This window comes from Varroa jacobsoni, unplaced genomic scaffold (genome assembly GCF_002532875.2).
Source record: "Varroa jacobsoni isolate VJ856 unplaced genomic scaffold, vjacob_1.0 scaffold_398, whole genome shotgun sequence".
NCBI classification, from domain to species: domain Eukaryota; kingdom Metazoa; phylum Arthropoda; class Arachnida; order Mesostigmata; family Varroidae; genus Varroa; species Varroa jacobsoni.
In genome coordinates, this window is record NW_019213300.1 from 199,383 (window position 1) to 224,528 (window position 25,146).

The window sequence follows — 25,146 nt, forward strand, 5'->3', positions numbered from 1 at the left end:
TTATGTAACAGTCAGGAATTTCACGTTAACTGATCTAGCAATAGTATGGACGGTTTTTTTTTGACAATCAATAAAATGGTTTTCATCATACAAAGGTAGCAAGCTACAATGGTAAATAGCAAAACAACTATTCCATATTGAATTTGGATCTAGTGATGAAAATAACAGACTGTGTATTACGATAGCTTTGAATTGATTTCTTGAAGGTTCGTTTAGCTGGAATGAAGTTAAAAGTTCGAGGATGAAACGCAGTGTCAATACCATTCTTTGGTGGTTTCTACCCATAATTAATCTGATGTTACCATTTTATATACCATGCATTAAATCTTGAAATTTCTTTCCCTGCCTTTTAATATAGCTGTGTTTGATTTAACGTTATCTAGTTTCTTTTTAGTTCATGGTTCAATACGATTCTGACTAAAAAGTTTTTTTCGCAATTCTAAACATCGACGGTTTTCAAAAAAAGTACAAGTGATAATTTGAAAGATAACCACAGCTGGAATAGGTTATTGTTAAAACGAATCTTGGTTAACTTTCCGATTGAGAATTCAAATCTGCCGTACTCAAATTCTAAAAATTCAAATTATGCAATAATTACTCCGCTCCATCCCATATCACATGTCGATTACAATATCAAAACCAAGCTATTTTTTTCTGTGCGACTGAGCCGCGGTCACTGAACAGAAAACGAAACCGTCATAGGTCAGTATTTTAAGCTATTAAATGTGCTATTTTGCAACCCTAAAATTTGAATGTTTTGAATTTTCCATCCTGAACGTGTTCATATGACATTAGACGACGAAGTCTAAATATCGGCTCCTATACTATACACATCATAGCCATTAATAATTTATAATTTAACAAGAATAATAGAATTACAGTAGCACATTTAAAATACAGTATTTTATTATAAATAGGCTAAAACCAAACTCGTTTTTTTATCGAAAATCTCTTTAAATCAAAAAAGGTACCTCTGTACATTCTACGCTTCCAATCTAATAATTTCCAACATGGTAACATATACTTATATAGACCTATGCCTATAAGTTTCTAAGTTATCACCTTTACATTAGTAATGAAACAAGGCTAATTTGTTCTCACATACTGTCAACGGTAGTCCGTAAAAGCCACCTTCCCAGTAACAACCTAAATTTGTAAATTTCTTGCGGCAATTTATGTCCACAAAGTGGTACGAGCATACTAATTTTATGCGTACTGTAGCCTTCTGTAATTTTACCAATTCAATCTATTAAAAACAAATAGTTTAGCTGACCAACATCCAGGTCGTATTTTTTAATAAAGTTGCAGTTGGTTAATTAGATTTAGTCACGTTTAGAGTGACGAATCTGTGCATTTCTTATTCGATGAAATTTTAGGCACTGCTATTTGCATTATAATACAATATGGTTCTATTGGCGACGAAATTTCTATGTACAAACGATGTAATGAGCTCAAACACTAGTGGTAAAATGTAACTCCGGGAATTGACTTTGTGTTCGATTAATCTTCATCGTCGCCACTATTTGCCTCGCTGTCTTGCTTGTCCCAGTCGCGCATTTTCGAGTTGGTCATGAAATCGTCTCGAAGAGCTTCCCATTTGGACGTTAACTTAACAGAACCGTTCTTCTGTTTTTTCTCCTGAATTTTGTTTAACGTCTCCATAAATCGGCCTTTTTTATACCTTCGCTCATCTTCATCTGACGACTCGTTATCGCGTTGCTTGCGCTGTGTCCGAAGCATCGAAATAAACGCAAAAGGGTCGAGTTATTTATTTATTATTTAATAGCAACTTATTTACATAAGTTGCTATTCTGTTGTGCATCGACAAAACGTGTGCGATAAGACAAATAGTAAGTACAGCAATGTCCAGAATATAACTGGTTCGCAGGTCGTTCAAATTGTAGAAACACTCGATCATGTGTTATTTTGTTCTTTCTGATCAAAAGAGATGCTGCTGCTCATAAAGCAGAATAAATCAAACTTCATTTTAATTTCAAAATTAAATATATCCGTAGAATAAATCCGCAAAGAAGTTAAGCACTGCCATTAAACATTCAATACACTAACCTTTTCTTCTTGGAATTCGTTGACTGCATTGAACAACTGAACCACTCCTTTTGTTGCCGTGCGGAGCAGAACTTTTTCGTATGGGTCGCCTGGCTGTGGTACCAGCAAATCCATTTGCATTCGCTGACGCCGAAGTCGCTGCCTCTCAAGGGCGCTTTTTTTCCTCGAGACAGGACAATCTTCATCGTCAGTAGAAAACTCATCATCGGTCTTTTCCTGTTCATTCAGCGATGGCAGTTCTTCTACATCAACTAAGTTACCTGTTATTTTTGAAAGCAGCCTTTTAGTTTTATTGTCAAGAGCAAATTCCCACAAAAGCACATGGAAACTGATGAAAATATCCGTATTTCGACCTCCTTATAAGTCTAGGTCACGTAATACATTGTTTATCTTTTTATTTATTCATGTAAAATACACATTGCTTACACGACAAAATATCGAGTATTTTCCTTTCCAGGGACTGCGCCACACAAAACAAGCCTTGTTGTAGAGTGCTGAGTTTTACGTTGCAAGGAAGCTGACAGTGCAGAGTTTTACGTTGCAAGGAAGCTGACAAATAAAGCTACATAAAAGGATTCTAGATAATAGGCACATGATTGGTTCGTATTCCCGATAGCTGCTTTTGTATAAAGTGTAGCTGATGTACCTTCTTTGTCCACAATCTCAAACGATTTTCTTCGAGAATGGTGGCTGTCTTTAGAAGCAGCTTTGGCATTTAATTTCTGCGCCTTATGTTTACGCTGTTGTTTAAGGTCGGCGTCCTTCTTTGCTTTGGCAAGGACTAACGTCTTCTTGGTTTTCTTTATCTTGGGGTTCTGAGTGAGAACTTTGGCGAAAACGCTGGCCCAGCTTGGATTGCACTTTAGCAACGATTTATTTTGTTCCACCTGTGGACCAACAGATGACAGAAAATATGATGAATTAGTACAAGATACATTGCACACGATAACGCCCAAATCAAGTTCTGCGTACGTATTTACAAAAACTGTACAAAACAAAGACGTCCTAAAGATCGGCTATTATGAACGAAATCGTAAGTATTTTTTCAGATGGACTTCACACAATTAAAAGCTACAACACACATTTGTATTGCAGGATCATTCCAAATGTGCCTTTGTTTAGCGTATTGGTGGAATTTTTGTTGAGAAATTTCGGCCCAATCCATAGAGAGACATCCTTATTGATGGACGTAGTCTTTCGAACACGTTCTAAGGGCTATTTTTACTTTATTGACGTAGGCAATACTTCTTAATTTCCAGTATGTTTCAACTTACGTTTCAATGCTATAATTCGAGCCCTGTCTGTGAATAGGACAAAATTTAGGGAAGATATCTAAGGTGAAACAGCTTAACTTTATAGACATTCTAAACTATTGTACACACTTAGCTCACACCCTCAGTAACAATTTAGCATGAAATAGTAGTTCACGATAATCGGATCATATAGACTACCCGAAGTCGAAAGGGTTTTCCCTCATAACCGACCTGGTCATCCTCACTGTCATTTCCGGTACGTAACGTAATGCCAGTGTCCGGAGAATTCACTTCTTGTCCGACGATCGCCATCGTAGCACACGTGCCTGCGCCGTATGGACAGTATTTTCAAAAATATTTTCTTTGCTTATAAATCCTCTCCGCCTTATAACGAATAACATTTCTTTCGTTTCACTCCGTGTCTGATCTACCTAGCAGACGACGCTAGAAAAAGGTGGGAGAAGATTCACCCATTAGACAAAGATATCAAACAAAATAGCGCAGAGACCGTGGGTTTATAGCTGATTGATTATTTTTTCTGACTATCCTTTTTATGACATTAAAACCATTAACAAAACTAAACTTCTCGAATGCAAAAAGTGCGCCAAAAATGCTATTAGTAACCATTATGATATATAGTAGTTTTATTTGTCTCCCGCTTAAATATACAGAAGCGCCCCTTTTAATACATCCAGAAACGCTGAATGTCCGTATAACAATAACTATTAGATTTAATACTTCTGAAACTTTTGTACAAATTTCTTGAGGAGCTCACAACACCTTCTCCTAACATGGCGCAATGACGTTATTTACTTGCTGCTGTGAGTCATTTGCAGTTTAGCAGACGACGAACGATAGATTCCGGACTGCGGCATAGGCACAAAGAGGAATCATTCTGATAGCACAGGAAAAACACAATGCTGTAGTTACTGGTTGCAAAGCTGTTCTGTATGGATAAAAGGTTGGGCACGTTAGCTGTATTTAAGGAAATTCAAAAAACTACGTTTTTTCTCGGCGGAGAGACATTGTTATACAATGGGGCACAAAATTCGTTCTTTTTCAATCTGTTCTGCTCGTTTCAACGTCTAAATTTCTGGAAGCGTCGAACCGCCGCTATTCCCGGCGATGGAGCAAGTTATGCTCTATGAGTCTACGGATGTAACGATGAAAGCGGAAATAGCGGTAAATACCCTATGAACATTTCGATATCGAAGTAGCTATCCTATACCAATAGTTATACGATATATTAACACAGATCCAAGCAAACAACCATAAGCACTTATTTACCTTTTTTTAGATTGAGACTAAACGAATGCAATTAGTGTTTTATTCGATGTTCGATATCGTTACATTGTCAGGGAGCTAAGTAACGATACTTATGGGCCTACGTAAGCTCTATAGGTTTAGGCTCCCCGATTGGTGGTCAACAACTTATTACTATAGGTGTTTTTGCGAATGTAGCTTTTTATGAGTCAGTAATAACAACAATAAAGAACAGCGGCCCACGCAGGGACTGAATCTACGACCTTCTCGTTGTTAGGAATACACTTCAACCTACTGAGCTAGTAGCTCTGTAATGTCATTAACATAGAACCGCATTTGGCTAGAATGTACATATTAGGTGTCTTTGACTACGACGCAGAGCGGTCCTAAGCTACTTACTATACTGCACCAATTTCATGTAATTTTGATATTGTTTTTCAGGGAGCTCCAACAGAATCTTTGGTGGATGTAATTTGCGTTACCCCACCTTCATCGATGGCCATCACAAAGTTCTCGCGTCGATCAAAACAGTACTCTCATACAAGAGTGGGTAGTCCAAATTTCCGGTGAACAGTGATAAGAGTTCATTAGCTTGATAAGAATAAATTAAAAACAACAGTGTTGTTTACTGTATCAGGATTAATGAAGGACAAATAGATTTTGTAAAAATCCATGGAACGAAAAGTTTCCAACCTAATATCTGTCGAAAATGAAATAAACCCAAATCTCAAATACTCGGTAATGATTGCTGATGACAGTTATGGAAGGGGTAATGTTGGTCAACGAGCATTTCTAAAAACATTGTATCCGTTGAGCTGAGAGAGTGATGTTTTGATAATTTGACAGTGAAATTCCAAGAACTGCCCTGGGTTGCTTATTCCCTTCTTTAGCGGCGTTCTGCTTCGGCTGTAAATTTTCAGGGAAAGGGTGTGGTACCCTGTCAATTCTGCAGTGTATCATTTTCAACTAACACAAATTTGAATAAGCATATAAGGGCTTTCCATCCTGGACTCGTTAAATGCGACATCTGCGACCAGCCGGTAACTATCATTTGGCCGTTGCGTGATACAGATATGCAATTTCAACAGATTGTTAAATTTAGGCTAGAAACTCACTTCGAACAAATAAAAGCCGAATTGAATTAGCCTAGCATACCGAATAAACAAGAATTCATATGGACTATTTGATTGGCTGAAATAATAAAACCACTATTAGTATTTATCTGCGAGTATTATATGCAATTAGAGCAATTGAATTTTTATCACAAACTTTTTAGAAGAGTCGAAATGACACTAGACATGTTTCAGGATTGTATATATATTATTTAGTATGCTAAGTTTTACAAACGACGAAGAAATTGTTTATGAAAGTTTATTAAACTATTTATCAATCAGTTTAATATTAATTCTACACGTAAAGTGTTGCGAATACAAGGCTGTCTAGATGATGCGGAAATACGATGATTTCGTTGTTTGCGATCAACGTATTTTATAGTCATAAGTCTATATGTGACAAATATGATCATTTGCGAATTCAAACCGAATGTTACTATACAAGATCTAATAATTCTTGACAAGAGAACGATCTGTCGAAGAGTTCGAAGTAATTGACAGCTATTTCAGTTGTATGATCTTTTTCAGGTACTGACTGACGTTGAACAGCACCTAAATAAAGTGCACAATCTGACACTAAAATACAGCAAGCTTATTTTTAAAAGTGAAGTCGGTGAGAACCTTTCTTGTCACGTTTAATTTGTCATGCCCCCCCCCCCCCCCCCGAATAGCGATTTGAAAATGCCTATTGCCCGCCTATTTGACTAACTCTCGACCTTTTTATGGTAAATACTGCTGCAATAAATTGGTTTATCGCTTCAGATATTGTAACACGTGTGTCGGTTGTCGTGAACCCGATTTATGAGCGTCTTGGCTTTCATGTTACGCCGCCTATGTGTTTCAAATTTCCATATTCAATTTCTCTTCAGATTTTCAGCTGTGGAAAGTAGAGGAAGAAAAACGCTCCGGATCTCAGTATGTATCAACTTCGGGAACAAAAAAAACACCCGCCTGTGTAGCTAAACGATATTTTATTTGTCACCGATCCGGCAAATTCCAATCACACAGCAAGGTATGCGAATGTTGACTTGCCGTTATTGAACAACTGAAACTGCTTTCAGAAGTCATAAACTGATATGCTATACAAATGAATAAGCTGGTGAAAGGAAAATAGTCTGCTACGAAGTCACTTAACGGTAAATGCTTTGAAACTGGGTATCATATCATTAACAGATGTCGTCAACAAAAATAGCCGCAACTTTTTCTTTTCCATGCGGTTCTTAGGAGCTCAAATCTGGATATAATTACAGGGAACTTTTTTATGCCATTATATATGAATATAAAATATAATCCTGAGAGCCATATGGATCATTTCAACTACCACTAGGTGAAATAAGCAAGTAAAGTAAGTTTTGGCGTTTTATTTGAATTTTTCAATAGCTTGATGCAACCTGGTGGTTCGTTTGCAGAATGTTGTTTCGCTAGTTTGTTACCATCCTATTATGTTTACTTGATCTTTCTTTCACATTTAAATATTAGTATCGAATGTCCGCAGTGTACTGTCAACATTCTGCAATTGTTTAATGCTTAATTTTAGTATATAAGCATGTCTTAAACCTGTCTGCTAAAAAAATTTCAGCTGCCAACACAAAAGCAGAAAAAACCGAGAGCCTCTGTTAGATGCGGTGTAAAATGTCCTGCCCGCATGACGTTGACGGTCGATCACTCAGGCAGATATCTCGTCGATTATCAAGAAGCTCATTATGGCCATACTCTAGACATTCAGTCAAATCAACAGATTGTTGACAAATCGCAAATGAGACGACGTCTCCGGCAGCAGTCAGCTCAGAATGAGAACAAAGGCTCTAAAAGTGGGCATGAAAATCAGAGCCAACAGCTAGATGGTTCTCACAGGGAAGAACGTCAGCAAGTAAACGCCACTTCAGTGTTAGCTATATCGGATAAAGCTTCCCCTCATAGGCTGGATTATCTCGAATCGCTTTGGGCCCTGCGAAACTCTGCGAGCTTTCAGGAGCTTAACTCTCAATTACATATGCACTTCGACAGGAAGAACGGTGTCGTGCTTATATCCGAGGTATAGGCGAATTGTTATACACACATAGTATAGTGTAATTTCTTTCCATGTTAAATTTACACATTTTATTCATGTTGTCGGGTAGTGGATTATAATAAAAACGAATTTGTTTGCTGTTGGACATGCTGTTTTTGTGTGAACGTTCTTCTTTGTTTTGGGTCGTGCTTTTATATTAGATGCTTCCGTACGTCGATGGCTATTTTCCAAGCACAGTAAACATTAGTAGTGTATACCCCTCTCTCTTGTTAGATTACCCTCATAGTGTACTTATACATCTGTCCTCAGTAAAAACAATTAAAATAAATAAATCTGTGTTCAACTATAATACATTCAAAAGCAATGTGGCAATATCACTAAATCGGTATTACTGTTGTCGATTCCACGACTGTGTCTGATTAATAACGATCAATAAAACAGGTCGGCATTGTAATATCATGCATCATGAGGCCATGCTTCTTAAGCTCGGTACTGTTCTACGAGACGCGCTTGCCCTCGATCTATGTGCGTGGTGTAGAACTTCTGCCTGAAACGTTCCAGGTTGGTGACATGCGCAGCGAAGAAGGCTTTTTTGGACTGCTGAACGCTGTTCTAAATGGGCCGAAATGTCCTGGTGCAGCAGATCAAACGGATGTTTTCTTCGACAATGCTAACGGGTAATTTAGCATTATCGTAATGTACACATTATTCGCATAACAAAAACTGCTCTTGGTCAGGAAGACGATATCGGTACGAGAAAACGATTCAACAGTTAGGTTATGGAATGTATGGTTAATGGAAAACACTTATGATCTTTGATATTGTGCCTCAATTCCGCAAAGAGCAGTGTTATATTTCTTTTAAAAAATAATATCGTCCACTTTAAAAAATCACACATCACAAGTGGTATGGCCCACTGTAACCGCTAATGATGCTGTATATTCGAAATGACTGTATAATGCGTGTATACAGTGATAATATTGCAGGGTTCAACCAAAAAAAGGTTTAAGATGGAAACAATTGTCAGTTCATATAACATGTTTTGCTTATTTCTTGTTTAATCAAGCTCAATTGACTGTTGCCTGTTATTGGATTTATTCATTTACAGATATCTTGATACAACATGCCGTTGGAGGCACGAGAATTGTCCAATTTTTAGTTCCGAAGGTCAGGAATGCGACGGATGTGCGTCGCTCAGGAAACTCCTTCAAGTAGCCAAGCAGAACTTGCATCAAAGGGATGGAAAGGGTAGCTCGTAGCAAACGCTTTTCTGCCTAGTGTCTCGTGTAAATATATAGAACCTTCAAAATAATCAGAGTTAAACAGTTTTAATAGAAACAAACTTATTCTACCGAGATTCGTCTCTACTACGTATGCTTCGATTGCACTAAAGGCCGTCCAGCTAAGGTTTACATTGCTTTCGAACCTTTTGTGAGCACTTCATTTATTTGCCTCTTTTGTGCCCGTATTTTCTGAAACCTGTTAGCACCAGTGCCCTTGACCGCAGTATTCTGCAAACTTGTCGGCGGTACGTTGAAGGAGGTATTTTTGCAAAATGGAATTATCGTTTTTTAGGTCTAATTGAGAATGGAATTAATTGAGATAAATATAGAAGTTACCGCCATATTCGCAAAATACATGAACCTGTATGTAATTGTATATAGTTCATGGATGTTACACAGCTTAAGAAAAACCATTCTGCTTGTAGACAAGTGGCGCCTAAGTAAGTACAATAGAATAAACGAAATATTGAGAGCTGTGTAAAACCTACGTAGGGTTATGTTTTTTTAATCGTAGTAGCTAAATGTTAAACATAAGCAAGAGGTTACGAGATGCAGGAGTTTGCGAGAAGGAACTCATTTAGTATCCAGATGACAAGCGCTGGCCCTTAGCATATACACCTCGCTGGAATTTGCGAGGACTTTTGATATGCAGTTTCAAATTATCCGACAGTAGCTTAGCCTGTTGGAAGCAAAGTCCAGGTGAATTTCCCGAACAAAGGTAACAGCCTTTGTCCGGTCACTAAATTGTTTTAGCGTCATCCCATATGGGTTCTCAGGTAGACTTATATAAAACACTAATACCACTCAACTACCTTGAAGATTCTTTTATTGATACAGTATCAGATTTCTTGTTAGGAATCATCATAATATTTACTTCCACCGTTATATATCATAGGTCTTCGTTGATAAGATCGACTTCACTAGTTTCTACTGTATGGGGCTCTCCGGCTTCGTGTAGTTTCTAGAACAAGCGCCATGCACATTATTGGGATAAGTTGGACCCGATCTGAACGCCTTTTCCCAATCAGCTTTTGAGCCATTAGTCTGTGCTCCTTTTCGAGGCTTCCAGTTTGGCCTTGCTCCTCTTAATGGCTTCCTCATGTAGCTTGATTTGCCTGCAACAAAAACCAGCATTGCATGCTAGAGTATTTGTCTAGAAAATGATTACAATCCATTAAAAAAAAAACGAAATATCGAGTTTCTGGTAAGTTTTGAAAGTTTAATACACTGAAATACTTACACCTCGTGTTGGCGGATCTCGTCTTCAAGGTGGTCATGAAGAGCAGCCAGTTGTTCAGCTTGTTTTTTCCTATTAAACCATTAAATTTAACATGACTTTGAGGAATTGATGAATACGTAAAATTGCGTAAGATGAAGATAAAACTAGGTCTTAAATAGAAAATAGAAAAGTCTTAAATAGAGAATACACATTCGTCTCTGACTGCTATCACGCACACTTGCAATGCATTATACTTGAAGTTGAAGTTGTAGGCGAGCAACTCACATAAACGACAAGGAGCCTTACAGTTATAAACTTGACTGAATAAATCATTTTGTTACCTGAAGTATTGTTCCTCCTGAACAGCTTCTCGTTTTCCCATTGCACCGCCAGCGTCGCGGATCGAACCGCCGGATCCTCCTCCCTAAAGTGTTAAATAACAACAACGGAACTATGATCAATTGTTCTCAGCAAATTATTTTCCATAATTTACGATTTATGGATTCTTATCTACAGACAAATAAGGAATAAGATCTGGATCTTTGGTTTGTGCCTATTCGTTTGTCTCTACGATCGCAGTTTTTTTTGAGACAACGGTTGTGAGAGAATGACATAGTAAATTGCAAACGCTAAAAACAATAAGATGTTAATACCAGTAGGCACAAAATGTATAAAACCGCTTGTTACTCAAATGTATTGATCTGGAAAGGAACCGTTTCGATCATAAAAAGCCAGTGGATGCTTACAGTTTAGACGAAGAGTTATTAATTCACGAATCCGGAAGGTTTAAAAATTGAAGGTCATCAGAATTTGGCCGCATTCGGGCCAATTTACAGATAAAACAGGTGTCCTACGCTATGCTATAGTATACGTACCTGTATTCTGTTAACATCTTTGACTTTTTAAAATGTGAGCATTGTTTTTCATTTAAGACCTTCTTCTACCGAAAATATCACTGAATGTATTTAGCAACCGCAATGTCAATAAAACCTGGTTTCACCAACCTTTCCGGAACCGCTGCCAAATTCCCCAGCAAACGTGGCCATTGCACGGACCGTTCCACTGAAACGATTATGTTTTGACTAATTATACTGGTTAGAGCTATTGTCTTCTTTTGTAAAATTAGGCTACGACTACAAATCTGGGTTATCAATGAACGGCAAATTAAACAGTTAACCTTATGTGTGCTTTAGAAATAGGGGGAGAGCATGTATTATCTGCGCGACCTCTACTGGTTTGCTGCTTGACGGCTTTAAAAAGAATACACACAAAGTTGAGTCAAATGGCACCGACGTGATTGGGTCGAATAAATTCTTGAAAAAAATGAGGCTCAATGTCGTCAAATACTCACGCCCTGTGAACGCCCGTGGTAACTAAAAACTTAACGAAATCGTTGACTTTCAAAGAGGCCATTGTTTTACAAACTGTGCCAGAGAGTCTACTGCTATGATGATTGTTTTCATCAAGATTTCGCGCAATAATACAAAGAGCTAAGGTGATGGATTCTAATCGACGGAACGAAGAACGTTTCGACCATTTTTGCGCATGGCGGTTCCACTTGAATCTCAATTACTAGATTTTTTTATATATTCGGACATGGAAAAAGGTTAGGTGCTTGCATGTTAATTTATTCCAAAGTGATAAAACCAAGAGGTTTTGTAGCGTATTGTATATAATGATGTTGTCATCAATCGAGGAATGCGGAAACCTTTGCCTGTGCAGATGCGTATCCTGAACAAAAAATTGTAGCAAAACTTTACAATTGCGCGCATCAGCTTTGGATAAACGTGAGAATAAGTAGGACATGTTCAGGACAGACAGCAATTATATCTATAATTCGCTTATGCGCACGCTTTCACGCTATTCTGCTTCAACAAGGAGCACAGATTAGATGTTTCCTTTAGAGGAAGTTTATACTCTACGTGCATTTAAACCGTTCCGGATTCGTTGAGAGCACCGACTACTCTATCGTTAGCTGTCGTTATCTTGAGAACATATCAGGAGTTTATACTGCGACTACAAATATCCAAACCTACGAAGATTTTCAGAGCGCATCAAAGTCTATTGGGTGGACTTGCCCTTTACTATTAACTGTTAGCTTTTGGTAATAGGTCAAGCATAGTTTGTTCGGCTGTACATTTTGCCTGCGCAATTACCATCATACTGTCTAATAATAATTTCCAATGTGCAATCTATCGTGAACCTAAGCTGTTTGATTTTAAACTGGATGTGGTTTTTCACAGTAAGCATTTAATGAGAATGTAAAATAAAAAGTTTACTTTACAAAAAGTGCACATCTTTGTATCAGTAGCTTAGAACCTGCTACTGAGTGAGAAAAGTACATATATATATGAGTAAGCCTACATTAAAGATGAAACTAAATGGGGAGATGAACTAAAATATCCAGTTTTCGTACAGGTTTCTTGAGTAAAGTCCAGTTGGTTAACGAATCACCTCTAGACTTTCGTAGAAATAAAATAAGCCCTCGGCCTAATTCCTTCCAACATAAAGCGGAACTAATAAACTAATTTATTTACTCTGGTTGGTTTAATCTGCGCTTTTCAATAATAGATAGATTGATCTGTTTTATGGAAATCAGTGTTATGTGACACTTATGGTTATCCTGCAACTTCCTGAATTTTAACTGAATTTTTAAGCATATAGAAGTACGAACATGGTAATTTGTGCTCAGTTTGCTCAACAGGTGTTTGAAAGTTGATATTTATAAGCTTGTAGGTTATATTGACGGCCGGTTATCACTTTAAAATTTAAAAAATCGAAAAGCTTTGCTTAGGATTGGCTTTATATGTGGCGCAAATAGGGGAAAGTCTAGATGAAAAAGATCTGAACAATGACTTTTACGCCCTAGATGTCGTATGCATTTTCCTTTAGAGACCTATTAGGTTGGGAGGAGATATTCTTTGTTTTTTTAAAGAACTTTTCAAAAATTGAGCTTCTAGGTCTGAATTGTACGGTGTTGTGTTATAGGTGCAATTTCAACTCGAAGGAACTGATCAAATGTGGATGTTCCAGGTGAGAAAGGATGACCTTTTGACAGCTTTTGTTTTATGCATTTCGTGCAAACGAAAACATAGCCGACACAGCCCAGAACATTCGCTTTGTGTACGCTAACCATAGTTTCGCTAAACGTATTATTCTAGAGTGGTTTGCTAAGTCTGATAACGGCATCGGTAACGTAGAATACGTCCTTTTTTTAGCTCATCGTCTGAGTTCGATGATTTGAAGGCACTCTTGAAGGAAGATATTCGATAAACAACTCGGGAATTGGCTCAAAAAATAGATTCCGGCCACATGACTGACGTTAACTACCTCGAGCCTGTACCTAGCAAAAAATGACGGTTTAGCGTTGCATTTTAATAAATCGCTCAGTACCATCATCACATAGCTACAACGACTAATTTTTGCACAGGGTCTTCACTGATGAGAAAAAGCTTTTGAAAAACTTCTTCGAGACAAAATCACTATTTTATGGCGAGGCGGCAAACATCATTTAAACGAACTCTAGGAAGAAATCATCAAGGATGACGGGGATTAACTTATTGTCACAAGGATAAAAATATATAGCATTTTTTACTCAAAAAACGCCGGAACTGCCTTTGCAATATAGTAGATAAACATGCTCTCTTTTTAAAAAGAAGTAAGCTCTGTATTCAGATTCTACAGATCAAAGTCGTGCCTTTAAACTGAACCTTATCTGCCAATAATTAGTTCCCATATTTAGCTGATCCTTTGATTTCAGCGAAGCGAATTATAGTTAAATAATAATGTACAAAAAATGTATCTGTACTAGGCAGGTGGATTATTGGTGAACTAAAACGCAGGAAGTGTCAATGATTAAATGTACTAGGTCTTTCTTACTGATTTTCCATGAAAAAGTTGACATTTCTTATTACACCTAGGCCTTCGAAGAAAGAACCTCATTTCCTAGTTATCATTTTTATTTTATTACTATTACCATAGTAATACGCACACGTACGCAGGCTTCTGTACTTTGTTCTAGTTCTAACTTGAATTATGCGCTTTTATTGCATAAAACCCTTTTGCGCAGTCCGTCATCCCCTTCGTCTTTTTGTGAACACTCTGCCACCACTGTTAATGCCACTGACGTGTTGAAATGCACGTGCAGGTATGTATCGTTCTGCGCGTACGAGATGCGCTAACGTCGTAGTGGTCTCAAAGAATAATTTCACTTTTCTCTCAAAAACGAAGCGCCCATGGATTGGAACAGGGAACCAGTACCTTCATGTAGCACACAAGACGACATAATTCAGATACGATATCAGCGGACACGCTGACGAATAACGTAAACATATGAGAACAGGCACTGACGCGTGACATATTCGTTCACATGATAATAATGCCCTACCTAGCAATAAGTAAAATAGTACCAGGAACGAGAAAAGTACCAAATCCTTGATTTGCTTTCTTTTCGCGTCCTTATGCGAGCCCAAAGCGCGAAAGAGCAGAACTAACAGGCCTGCAGTCAAGCCAACTGACGGCCCGCGAATGGAAACAGTGGACCTAGCGATGTAATCCACATAAAAAAGGATTATTACGCCGGACGCTGTCGATGACCAGACGGAAAAAACGACGACGAAGAGAACGAACGCAAAGTATAATTTGCCAAGCTTTGCTCACCTCGTCTTTAGACACACAGAGAGACAGAAGGAGAGAAACAATTCAAATTCCCGAAAGAGAAGTCATTTTTTCCAGCTGCACCCTGTTGTGGATGTCGTGCTTCCCTGAGAAAGGTCGTTGTAGAGAAGGTGCACGCAAGTCCGACTCCTCCTTTTTTTGTCAGGTGCCTTATGTGACAGGAGAAATGACTACGAAAGGGAACTGGGGTCCCTGAAAGAAGAAGATCGAAATAGGGCAAAAAAGCTCCGAATAAATCTATGTTTGAAACTGAGAGATTCTTAGTTTAGAGAATATATCTCACTAACTTAGTAAGAACCAATGCGGCTCGAAATTCACAGGAAGGCTTCAGATTCGACATGCATTAGCAGTATTTCGATTGCAATAGCAATGGTGAATAATTGTTTATTAAAATTCTAACGTAATTTCGCAACGAATCCTACTACTAAAAAGATTTAGAGACAAAACTGGATGTTACGGCAGTGCCTTAGCTCGTCCCTGAATTGATGTTGAAGCTAGCAATAGGCCGTGTATGTAAATACTTGAAACAAAACAATTGGTGCTTCTTTCAAGGTTCCTTCCTGCTATTCGACAGCACGCACCGATCGTTGGATATGTAGCGATTCATTAAAGCATTACCACCGAATTGTTATTACGCGGAATATCGACGTCAGAATACACTACTAAAGTAGCTACGTACTGTAAAGTGTAGACCTTACTTATGACAATACTCACTCGACAGCTTAAGCTGTGCTCGCCATCAGTAGATGATGAAGGCTGTGCAAAATTCGCTCATATAGCATGAGGAAAGATAGATTTAACGTCTGTCTTTTTTGTGCTTTTAGTTGTTGGTGTTAGTCTCGTTAACGAACTAACTGCCTGGCGCTGACAGTGAAAAGACGCTAAGAATGAGTATTATCAGGGGTAGTTAGTCGTTAGGTAGGAAACCGGGCCACTCCTAAAGGCGACGGTTGACAACCCAGCCAAGTGTACCATCCACCGGCAGCGAGCATCGTCGACTCGAATTCGAACGAAGCTCAACCAATCCCAGGCAAACAAACAAAGGCCTCTCTTTGCCTAAGTTGGGTTTGAAAGAGCAAGATGAGGAAAAAGGAAGGAAAATCGGGGGATCAAATATTTGCCAATGTTCCTCCTCAACGTTGACCTGTCCTACCCTGCTGGCCGCTTGTTTCGCCGTTTCGCTGCACCGTCCAAAGCAAGAGTTGAAGGGGTAAAGGTTTTCTGACCGCTGTTTTCTTCCTGTTACCCATTGTACTGTTCGATGTTGCCCCGTGTCGTCGGCAACCACGGCATCTTTATGACGATGCTGTGGCTACCGCTTGGTCTCAATTTCATTTCAGCTGCATTTCGCCAACCAATCAGTCTGCATCTGACCTTCTCGACCGAAACCAAGGCAGCCCACTCAGATAGTCTCGTTCTAAAACTAGGGCCAGGTTTGCTTGTTCCCCTTCTGGTAGTGGCAAGGGGTGGGGGAAAAGGCGTAGAGAAACTCGATAGAACTTGCCTGTTAGGTCGCGATGGTGGTGCAGTGCAGAAATGTAACCAAGACGCTACCAGATCTAGTTTGTGAGGTCTAGTCGACAAAGCTCATCACGGAGAGGTCTATCCCGTTTAAGCAAGAAACCTGGGTAAGGACAAAAAACAAAGAAAGCCGAAGTGACAGCAAAGCGGATAGAGTATAAAAGAGAGAAATGGTACGAGAAACGTGAAGGCGGGAAGGATCAGGTCGTAAGAGTGCAAGATAAATATAGTAAGGTAGCAAGCAACCACCGGTTCTACCTTTTTTTTGACCCTACCCGAGTCTTTTCGCTGATCCGTTGTTAGGCCAACCAGGGCCTATCACTCCCATTGCACCCCGTCCGTGATCACTGTGACGACAGACCCTTGTAATGATAGCAGTAGAGGCTTAGTGACTGGAGCACCTCTAGCTCCGGCGGCCTGCTTCCGCTTTTGCTTCCTTCCCCATCGCCTTAGGAGCCAGCAACCGTTCGATGTCGAACAAACGAAGCTAGAACAAGCCTACCGGGAGAAGCATGGAGGAAAGCAAAGAAAGCTAACTACTAGCATTCATGCCCCTATGAGAAACAGCAGGCAGATAGTGAAAAGTAACCAACACAACAACTTTAGCCATAGCAGCCACCCCCAACAGCCTGGACTTGCCCGTTCGTCCTCGACGGTCAAAGGTGAAGCAGGCTTCGACAGTTCCGCCAAAGCTGGCGTCGTCCTTAGCTGAGCCTAATCTAGAATGTAAATATCGAGTAAACAATGGTAAGAGGACTCTGCCACTTTTTATTGGAACTGGAGCACGAAGAAGAGTGATGTTGATGAGGGTGATGGTGGCGATAGTGATGATGACGCCAGAATAGTCGTCGGTAAGCAGCCAAAATCCAGAATTCGGCTATGATCAAAGCTGATCTTTCGTTATGGAAGCCAGGGCGGTGGCTAGGGTGAGCCTCTGCAGTGATGGAGATGGTTTGGTCCGCATTGTCGCCGCAGCGTCAGCCGCAATCACTAGAATCTGGTCCGCATTCGCTAAGCACGGTATCAAAATTGGAGATAATAGTCAACAAAAAAAAATAGAAAAAGTGGGAGCGAGCAGATCTGCTGAGTTGGATAAGAATGCGTGAGGTCAGATGACCCGAGATATAAGCAACGAACAGGAAAAATAGATTTAGCTAAAGCTAAAAAACGGGCACATCTCGGTTAGGTGGGGCGGTAGTGTTCACGCTATTATTCAACGTGTCATCATTAGCGTGTCAAAACAAGAAAAGTCATTGCCAGTCAGAATAATTGCTCTCCTAACTTCGTTTTTTTTTTTTTCTCTCCTCAATGAAATATACATGAACAGGGACATATTTCGAGAAATTAAGTCACAAAGCGAAATCAGCATTGAAGACATCGAACAGTGTTAACATTCAACTCCTTTCCTACATCAAATGATTTATATAAATGTTGAAAAGCGAAACGGTTGCACCGTAATTAACGGCCCAATTAACGAAAATATCGAAGTAAGACATTGTTGCAATGAGCTATTGTCATAGTTCCGGAAATTAAATGATTTAAAACTTTATTTGCGCTGCCAAAGGGACGAATTGAAGGTTCCTTCATACGACTGCCGGCTTTCCGTTCTCATTTTACCCTGACGACCTTCCAGATATTTGCTTTCTCAGCTAAAATATTTATTCGGGAGCGTCGCTGTCTCCAGGACTCGTTTGTCATTGCAATTGATTCGTGACCGTTTGGAGTGGGATAAGCGTTGTAGACGATGCGGGAAAACAGTAAAATGAATCCGGCAATGGGTAGAAGTGGAATACGAAGAAGCAGGTACCTCTGTTTTTTCGACCATTCAGCTCTGTCGTACATTTTGCATAAACTATCGTAGTTTTCTTTATAAAAGATGAAGCTGTATCGGCATGTGACTTAGATGGCCTGCTGGCAATGATTGAAAGGCGTCATTTTATCAGTGGAGCAAGACTGATGACTGGCTGTCCCGTAAGCTCACAAAACATGAGCCAGTAGTAGTACATCGGTAGTTACAAACTGCCAGAACCACCCGAAAATTAATCAGCTTAAGAAGTTGAATGTCTCTATACAATTTTATCACCTAATTTGTCCTGGTGGTTGTAGGCAGGAATACTTGTACAGAGACTGCACGATCTGCATGTCTAGACAACAGTAGCTGCGACTGCAGCTGCCGGGTGTTATTGCTAAGGCCGTTCCGCTGTCACATTAAGCTTTTGTTTCACTGATATCATAATCGCCGTTACTGTAATTCCTGCTGTTTCTGCTGCTGTTGCTGCTTATGTTTACCATGACAATCACTATTGTTGGGGGGCCGCTCTGATGGTCGCACTACAACGGCCTTCTGTGATACAACGCATTCAGCGCAAACCTCGAACAGATATAACCAATCCCACCGAATCAGTGGACGATCGCGCATTTGACCTATAAACATGCGCCTAACGATTGCCGCCAGAGAAATGCTAGGTGCAGCTTCAGTCTTTCGGTCAGTTGCTTTGGATATCTTCGTTGAACATCACGACTTAGCAGGGACGTATGTTTTGCTAGCTTGCCGCGGTCTACTGTCAGGGGTTTCGCACCTAAAGGCACGGGATGACAGGGGAATGGTCCAGCCAAGTGATCAACACGGCATATTTGTCGTCAGCACCGAAAAATCAGGGATCAGTTTTGGGTGTAGCTCCCCTTGTACAGTGGCTCGTAAAGGCCGGCTGAAACACTACTGAGCGACGATAGTTAATTATTGTCTACGCTGCCGAAAACGGCACCATTAGTTATTTAGCAATGCGTTAGGGCAGGACTGGGACGAGCAGCTCTACAGGCGTCCATTCCGTATACCGAAGGAAGCTGTTGCGAAAGGGACGTCGTTCGAAGGCGTTGTTATTATTTGCGCAAGGAATTTGTGGGAGGTCATTTCGTTGTTGGAACTATTACTTGTGGGCCGCTTACTACGACCTAGTGGTCGCTCGTGAAGGCATCAGCAGTAGGCCGCATCGGATTCAATTACGGTGAAAAATAGCCGGATAGCGATAGAGGCACGGCCAAGGATGCTGGCTAAGGTAACGTGTATTATTAAGATGCTGTATATATACGCAAAAGTGCTGAACTAACAGCTTTATGTTGGTGTGCGTATCCATAAAGCATACGCACAAAACAAACAAGTTGTGTATTGAGTGTGTCACGTACGTGTCTCTTTATTATGTGTTGTTTAGTTGTTGGAACAAATGTACTGATTAAACAACTATACGAGCATATTAACTGACGGAACTCTATGCTAAACCAATGAATTGCTTAGAATATTTAAAAGTTGTACTATTTTTCATAAGCATTACCGTCAGTTAGAAATAAGTTGGTTCGTTGTTGAGGACGCAAGAAGATCAATTCGTTGATTCCGTGCGTAGAGGCGGCGCTTGACGAGCCTTTTAAAAATATCGAAACTCTAAAACGAATGATACGATGGTCGTACGAACAAAGAGAATTGGCATGCAAGCAAATATACCTTTTGTACTGCGATTAACTATGAAATCTGCTCTATTTATGTATTTATTTAGTAGTATTTTATATTTCCTAAACAAATACTTTTTGTTTTTCTTTCATAATATTTCGTGTGAGGAAACAGCAGCAAAATTAGTGGCTTTTTAGATGCACTCTGTTCCCCTACTAGGGATCCATTTACTGTCAATGACTGCCTTTACGTCCAAAGAATATGTAGGAGGACATTAAAATGTATTCATTAATAACCTGGGTTAACAAGTGACTTGGCTAGACATGTACTCCATTCATTTTCACCCAGCCTTTCTCTTTATCGGGGTAACAAGCCCACTATGCTTCACTATGGCCTTCACCACGTCACTTGTACTTCATTATATAGCATACACGCAATGGAAGACGATGCACAGGAGTTATCCCTTAGCGCGGACCCCGAGTTGTACCTCATATCTTCCGCACACACCCTGCAATAAATTGGCGGTGATAGGACTCGTACCTTTGACGGTACTAAACTATAAAGGCTACGCCGTTCACGAACCACCCTATTTTCAAGGTTGGAGCGTCCAGCTACACGCTCTAGTACACAAGATTTGTCTCTATTTTGTCGGTCAACTAATACGAGTTGCGGTCCTGGTTAGTGACAATTAGTAAAGAGTTAGTGAATCCTACCTTATTGTACCCAGTATAGCAAAACTGGATTTAAAAGAAAGCAAAACAAGGTTTTTTCGTGATCTACTTTGTCTAGCATGCAATAAGGCATTATTGCGTCGTCGTCAATAAATCTATTTGACAATGTCTTACTATTAATGTGCTGCTAAGCATCTCAACAATTGAAATGACGAGTTAACCTTACGAATATGTCACAGAATATAGAACGAGCTCCGATAATTTTTTGCTATTTTAAGCAAAAAAAATATGGTATTGAAGTAGGGCTCTATCTGTATTATTTAGGCAGAGAAGCACCCTATCTTCTTAATATCACTGCATGTTAACTCGTTGCAGTAAAACGATGCATGGTATTTGACTTATTGTAAACTATTTTCAAGCCAGCCGACCCTTTCTTTCACGTATCCTATATTGGTATGACCCCTGTTGTCCTTTTTCCTTTGATCTTGCCTCTCTTTACAGCACAGCAAGCGTCGTCTCACATTTTTTTATAAGCGCACCAGGTGCCAGATCCTGGAAGACGACGGGCTTTCCCTGAGCTGTTAGGGATCACTGCCTGGATTTTTTGATCCATTCCATCTACCGGCATTTTGTTAGAGGTTCAGGGAAGGTTTTGAAAAAGTGGGATTAAAGAGCTATGCGTCTATATGCACCGCACGTAAACGGGCGCGGCTATCCAAATGTCAAGGAAGACACTTGTTAAAATGAAAGGCAGCGAAAGAATTGCTGAGGTTTTACACATTTGCACATACTCAAGGACATACCGCACATACACATAGTAACAAGGATAATACACAGCAGCTACCATCTTGGTTCCTCACGCAGGGCCTACTTTTACTTCACGGGCGTTGCAGTACCTGGCTGCAAGTCCGCCAGAACCCTCAAAGGGCCGACGGCAAAACCTCGCCTCTTCTTTTGGAGGCCACAGGTCATGAGGTTTCTCGCAGTCATGGTCTTATGGGCAGCCTAAACGCCAGTTTTCACCTTTGTCCCTTTCGTTGGCTGGCATGCTTGTAGTGTAGTATGGTGGTGGGGCTGACACTAACTGAAGCGAGGGGGTTAAACAGGGGCAAGGGTGAAGCGGTAAGACGATACTGTAGGGCTGGTCGGTGTCAGTGACGATCGTGCTGATGGCGGTCGTTGCTGTAGCGGTCATCCTTTAGTAGAAAAGGGAAGGGAGGCTAAGAGGGGGGAGGGAGGGGGGTAAAGGCCGGAGAAGAAGGGAGGCACAGCAATAATGTACTGGTAGCGGCTTCTGCTCTTGCCTCTACTATTGCCTGCCACTGCTCTCTTCTCCCGCTAAGTCATAAATAAGGAGATAGCAGAGCGAGCCGCCCGAGGGCAGTACGTCATCAGCTGATAGCTCTGGCCAGCAAAAGCTCAGCACGACACAAACTAGCCCGACGCGCACGCACACAAGCGGGGGCAAAAGGAAGAGAGAGTAAGCAAGGGGAAAACGGGTAGGCTCTGGTGGCGGATCGCTTTTGCCTTCGAGTCTTCTTCCGACTTGGGATACTATCCTGGCTGTGCCTTTGCTCTGTGCAGGACACCGCAGGATACCATAACGCTCTTCCATTTGCAGGTCTCTGACCACCTGCTCGTCTTATTCCGTAGGTCCCATCACCTGCCATATGCTCCCTTACTCATATATTTCCTTTATTTTCCCCCAGTTTGCATGCCACCTATTCTTCGACCAATCGCGGTCATGCCGCGGTCCCTGCTGTCGTTGTCGTCATCTTGCTACTCGGCTTCTCGCCGAGCTGTGTTCCCATCTACCAACAATGTGGTGACAGCTCCACTGTGCTATCGGCCTTTTGCGACCGAGTGCGATAGAGGAAAGCAGGTTTGCCATATGCGAGCATGAAGAGCTAGATAATACAGAAGGGCTAACAAAACTGAGGGGAAAATGGGGCAAGGGTGGCAAATGAGACGGAGAAAAGGCACGAGGACCACAGCAATATGTTCCTAGTTACGTGTAGCCGTGTCGGGTTTTGAGGTACTGGAGCTAGTTGGCAGAAGTACTGCTAGTGCTAGTAGTTCCCAGATGAAAACGTGGAATGACGACAAAACCCTACAGAGATCGTCGGTCGGGCAGACGGACAGGCCCGCAGGAAAGACGGGTAACACCGGCTGTAGCGATCACAAAGACCGCGATGCTGGAACAGCCGCCACTGGCTGAAGTTTTCGCGGCCGCTGTGGGATCGAAATGGACAACGTTAGTGGGAATATGGCCTGGAGGTGGTAACAGGCGGAAACGTGGCAGCACACGCAGCGATGGCAGTACAAGGTACAAGCATAACTCATCGTAGGGTTGATGCTATTGCAGCAAGAATAAGAAGAAAAACGTCTACTAGTAACGACTGCGGCCTTGCGGCTGCTACGGGTCTCGCCTGCTCCGTTACCGATCTACCTAGGTAGCCTTTGCCAGTCACTTGCCCATCCTATCGCTTTTTATACCCACATGCATTTGCCCCATATTACGTCTTGCAGCCTAGTAGGACACATTGAAACGGCATTGATATTATACAGGGGTGAGAGGAACTCTGGCGCAGCCAACACCCAGGGTATCGGGGATAACACTGCGAGTAAGGAGAGACAGTGTAGGGTAAAAGGGGTAGTGTCGAGGCGCAGTGAGAAGTGGTAAAAGACTTGCGTTGGGGAACGCCTTGCACGGTTGAAGGACCCGTTTGAGCTACAAGACGAGCTCGTGTTAGTTAATAACGGTGTAGATAACCCTCATGAAGCGCATCCTGTGAGTGCTGAAAACGCTGGAGTAATGAAGGATCTCATAGCAACTGACTGAACAAAGGGAAGTGCGTGGAGTAACGCGATGTAGCAGTAACTGCAACGTAAAGGCTGGGTAAAAGAGAATCGGAGTGGCGAGGGGGGAGAAAGTAGATGAGAGAGATGGGGAAAATTGAAACAAGCTGGAGTTCTGAAAGTAGGAAGAGAGGCGGCGAAACGGGATGTATTGCATGGTAACGTCATCATCATGTTTGATTCATAAATATTTGCTACGCGAGCGTATAATGAGACAGATAGACATGGCTGGTCAGATGAAATACGGCTGAAGGTACGATTAAACCGGAGCAAAACGGCGAGTTTTGTGAGGCGTCGATGCGGCAGAATAGAATTTCGGCTGATGCAGTCGACTGCTAGCTTACCTCTACCACCTTCTGGTTTCCTTTATAAATAAATACAGGAAAATTACGTTTCGACGTACATGGTTATGAAAATTATTATTATGAGCGTTTAATAAGAGTAGCAAGTGTGCATATAGCTAAGTACCTTTCAGGACTTACCTTCAGATCGACTATTTAAAGAGGTGAAGGGCATGACATATTTGTTACCAACGGCAATACGGAACATTTCTTGTCTCTTCGCCCTCTGTGGACACGTTATTTTGTTCGTTACACACATATACTTAGTCTTTGCACTCTAAAGTATAGATTTATTCTCGGCGAAGGCGTGTTAAGTTAGTTCCCACCAAGGCTTCTTCAAGAGCTTTACATGACCGCCAGTCTTGCAACATATTGGTTCGTTCTTTTCAACGTCGGCGTCCTTAGTACTAATCTGCAATAGTTTGGTGCGTTTACCGTATCTAGCCGCCTCTTCAAGATATGCTGTCTTGAATTTAGGCAATCTTACGGCGTTGCAGCGAAATTTCTACGAGCTAACGGACCATTTTCTAAGACCGTGGCACACTCTTAATACTAACCAGTTTTTCACTCCATCGCGATGCGTATCCATGGTACCCTATAAGTCTGTTTGCCTGTGTGTGTCAGCTGTCCATCTATCTTTTTTTCTCACTCAGTTGCGACGGCATCATCCACTGTTGCTCCCCGCCGTGTTCCCGGTTTGCCCCTGCCGCCCGCATCGGCCCGCATGCCAGCCTCATACCTTGCTCTTGTTACCAGTCATTGCTGCCGCTTCTGCAAAGGCCATCAACGTGCTTGCTTGCTCACTTAGAGACAAGAGTGTGTCGCCGTTAAAATTGCACTGGCAGTTCGCTGCGGTATAATTCCGCAGTAGTCTGCCGCCCCGAACCAGCGGCAGGGGGTATTCCGTAGTAGGCAAAGAAAGAGGGCCATCCATGTCTATGTGCTCCAAGGCTTGGTGAATGTAGTCGTGCCGGTGATAGCGGCAGCTATACCTTATACGCCCGGCAGCGCCCCATGCACTTTGCCTTCCCCATGTTTCGTTCTTCCGCCAGCGATGAAGACGACGTCGCGTTGTAAATTCAACTTGCGCACCCTTCGCGCCGCGGGCTATTCGTGGCCGGTAGTTGCCTTTAGTCTGCAAATGTTCCTGTTATCACCACCACCACCGTGCTTGAAGGTCATCGAAACCGCTGTGCCGCCAGCTACATAACTCGCTGCTGCGGTCCATATATCTAATTTGCTAACATTATATCTATTACACCCTTTCTGTTCACTTCCAGGATGGTTCGCTTGGCTCGGTTGTCCCATCGGCGCGCAGTCCCCACCTGGCCGTTAGATTCCACGTTGTTTTGCGCGTTTGCGTCCACCGACTCCTCTAACAGCACCGGGTGTTCTTTCAACGCGGTCTACGCAGCTATCGCCGCCAC

The 25,146-nt window shown here is 41.4% G+C and overlaps 3 protein-coding genes across 6 annotated transcripts; 1 reads left to right on the top strand and 2 right to left on the bottom strand.

Annotated features, from left to right (window-relative positions):
• Positions 1-1,263: 1,263 nt before the first annotated feature.
• On the bottom strand, positions 1,264-3,733 carry LOC111260083 (uncharacterized). The gene is made up of 4 exons (XM_022832568.2): positions 3,552-3,733; positions 2,714-2,954; positions 2,068-2,327; positions 1,264-1,725 (listed from the first exon to the last, which is right to left on the bottom strand). The coding sequence occupies exons 1-4, from the start codon at positions 3,630-3,632 to the stop codon at positions 1,501-1,503; spliced, it is 807 nt and encodes a 268-aa protein (XP_022688303.1). The 5' UTR covers positions 3,633-3,733; the 3' UTR covers positions 1,264-1,500.
• A 442-nt stretch (positions 3,734-4,175) lies between these two features.
• On the top strand, positions 4,176-9,476 carry LOC111260082 (uncharacterized). Of its 2 annotated transcripts, none has more exons than XM_022832566.2 (8): positions 4,176-4,502; positions 5,025-5,129; positions 5,504-5,623; positions 6,206-6,308; positions 6,565-6,707; positions 7,275-7,730; positions 8,148-8,383; positions 8,815-9,476. In XM_022832566.2, exons 1-8 carry the CDS (start codon positions 4,446-4,448, stop codon positions 8,963-8,965), a joined length of 1,371 nt encoding a protein of 456 aa, XP_022688301.1. In that variant the 5' UTR covers positions 4,176-4,445; the 3' UTR covers positions 8,966-9,476. The 2 variants fall into 2 exon arrangements, with proteins under 2 accessions (XP_022688301.1, XP_022688302.1); XM_022832567.2 differs by having other exon boundaries at positions 6,224-6,308.
• Positions 9,477-9,793: 317 nt separating this feature from the next.
• On the bottom strand, positions 9,794-23,942 carry LOC111260085 (ATPase inhibitor mai-2, mitochondrial). Of its 3 annotated transcripts, none has more exons than XM_086968141.1 (5): positions 23,861-23,942; positions 11,213-11,270; positions 10,550-10,632; positions 10,230-10,298; positions 9,794-10,104 (listed from the first exon to the last, which is right to left on the bottom strand). In XM_086968141.1, exons 1-5 carry the CDS (start codon positions 23,925-23,927, stop codon positions 9,917-9,919), a joined length of 465 nt encoding a protein of 154 aa, XP_086824267.1. In that variant the 5' UTR covers positions 23,928-23,942; the 3' UTR covers positions 9,794-9,916. The 3 variants fall into 3 exon arrangements, with proteins under 3 accessions (XP_086824267.1, XP_022688304.1, XP_086824268.1); XM_022832569.2 differs by lacking the exon at positions 23,861-23,942 and adding an exon at positions 11,560-11,718; XM_086968142.1 differs by lacking the exon at positions 10,230-10,298.
• Between the last annotated feature and the right edge of the window lie 1,204 nt (positions 23,943-25,146).

Coding starts and splice junctions, on each gene's coding strand:
- LOC111260083 (XM_022832568.2), bottom strand. CDS start 3,632: ATGGCGATCGTCGGACAAGAAGTGAATTCTCCGGACACTGGCATTACG. Junction 2,955..3,551: donor ATGACAGTGAGGATGACCAG/GTCGGTTATGAG, acceptor GTTGGTCCACAG/GTGGAACAAAATAAATCGTT. Junction 1,726..2,067: donor ACGAATTCCAAGAAGAAAAG/GTTAGTGTATTG, acceptor CTTCGGACACAG/CGCAAGCAACGCGATAACGA.
- LOC111260082 (XM_022832566.2), top strand. CDS start 4,446: ATGGAGCAAGTTATGCTCTATGAGTCTACGGATGTAACGATGAAAGCG. Junction 4,503..5,024: donor CGATGAAAGCGGAAATAGCG/GTAAATACCCTA, acceptor ATTGTTTTTCAG/GGAGCTCCAACAGAATCTTT. Junction 6,309..6,564: donor TATTTTTAAAAGTGAAGTCG/GTGAGAACCTTT, acceptor ATTTCTCTTCAG/ATTTTCAGCTGTGGAAAGTA.
- LOC111260085 (XM_086968141.1), bottom strand. CDS start 23,927: ATGTTCCGTATTGCCGTTGGTAACAAATATGTCATGCCCTTCACCTCT. Junction 10,633..11,212: donor TTGGCAGCGGTTCCGGAAAG/GTTGGTGAAACC, acceptor TTAACACTTTAG/GGAGGAGGATCCGGCGGTTC. Junction 10,105..10,229: donor GAGATCCGCCAACACGAGGT/GTAAGTATTTCA, acceptor TTTTTGTTGCAG/GCAAATCAAGCTACATGAGG.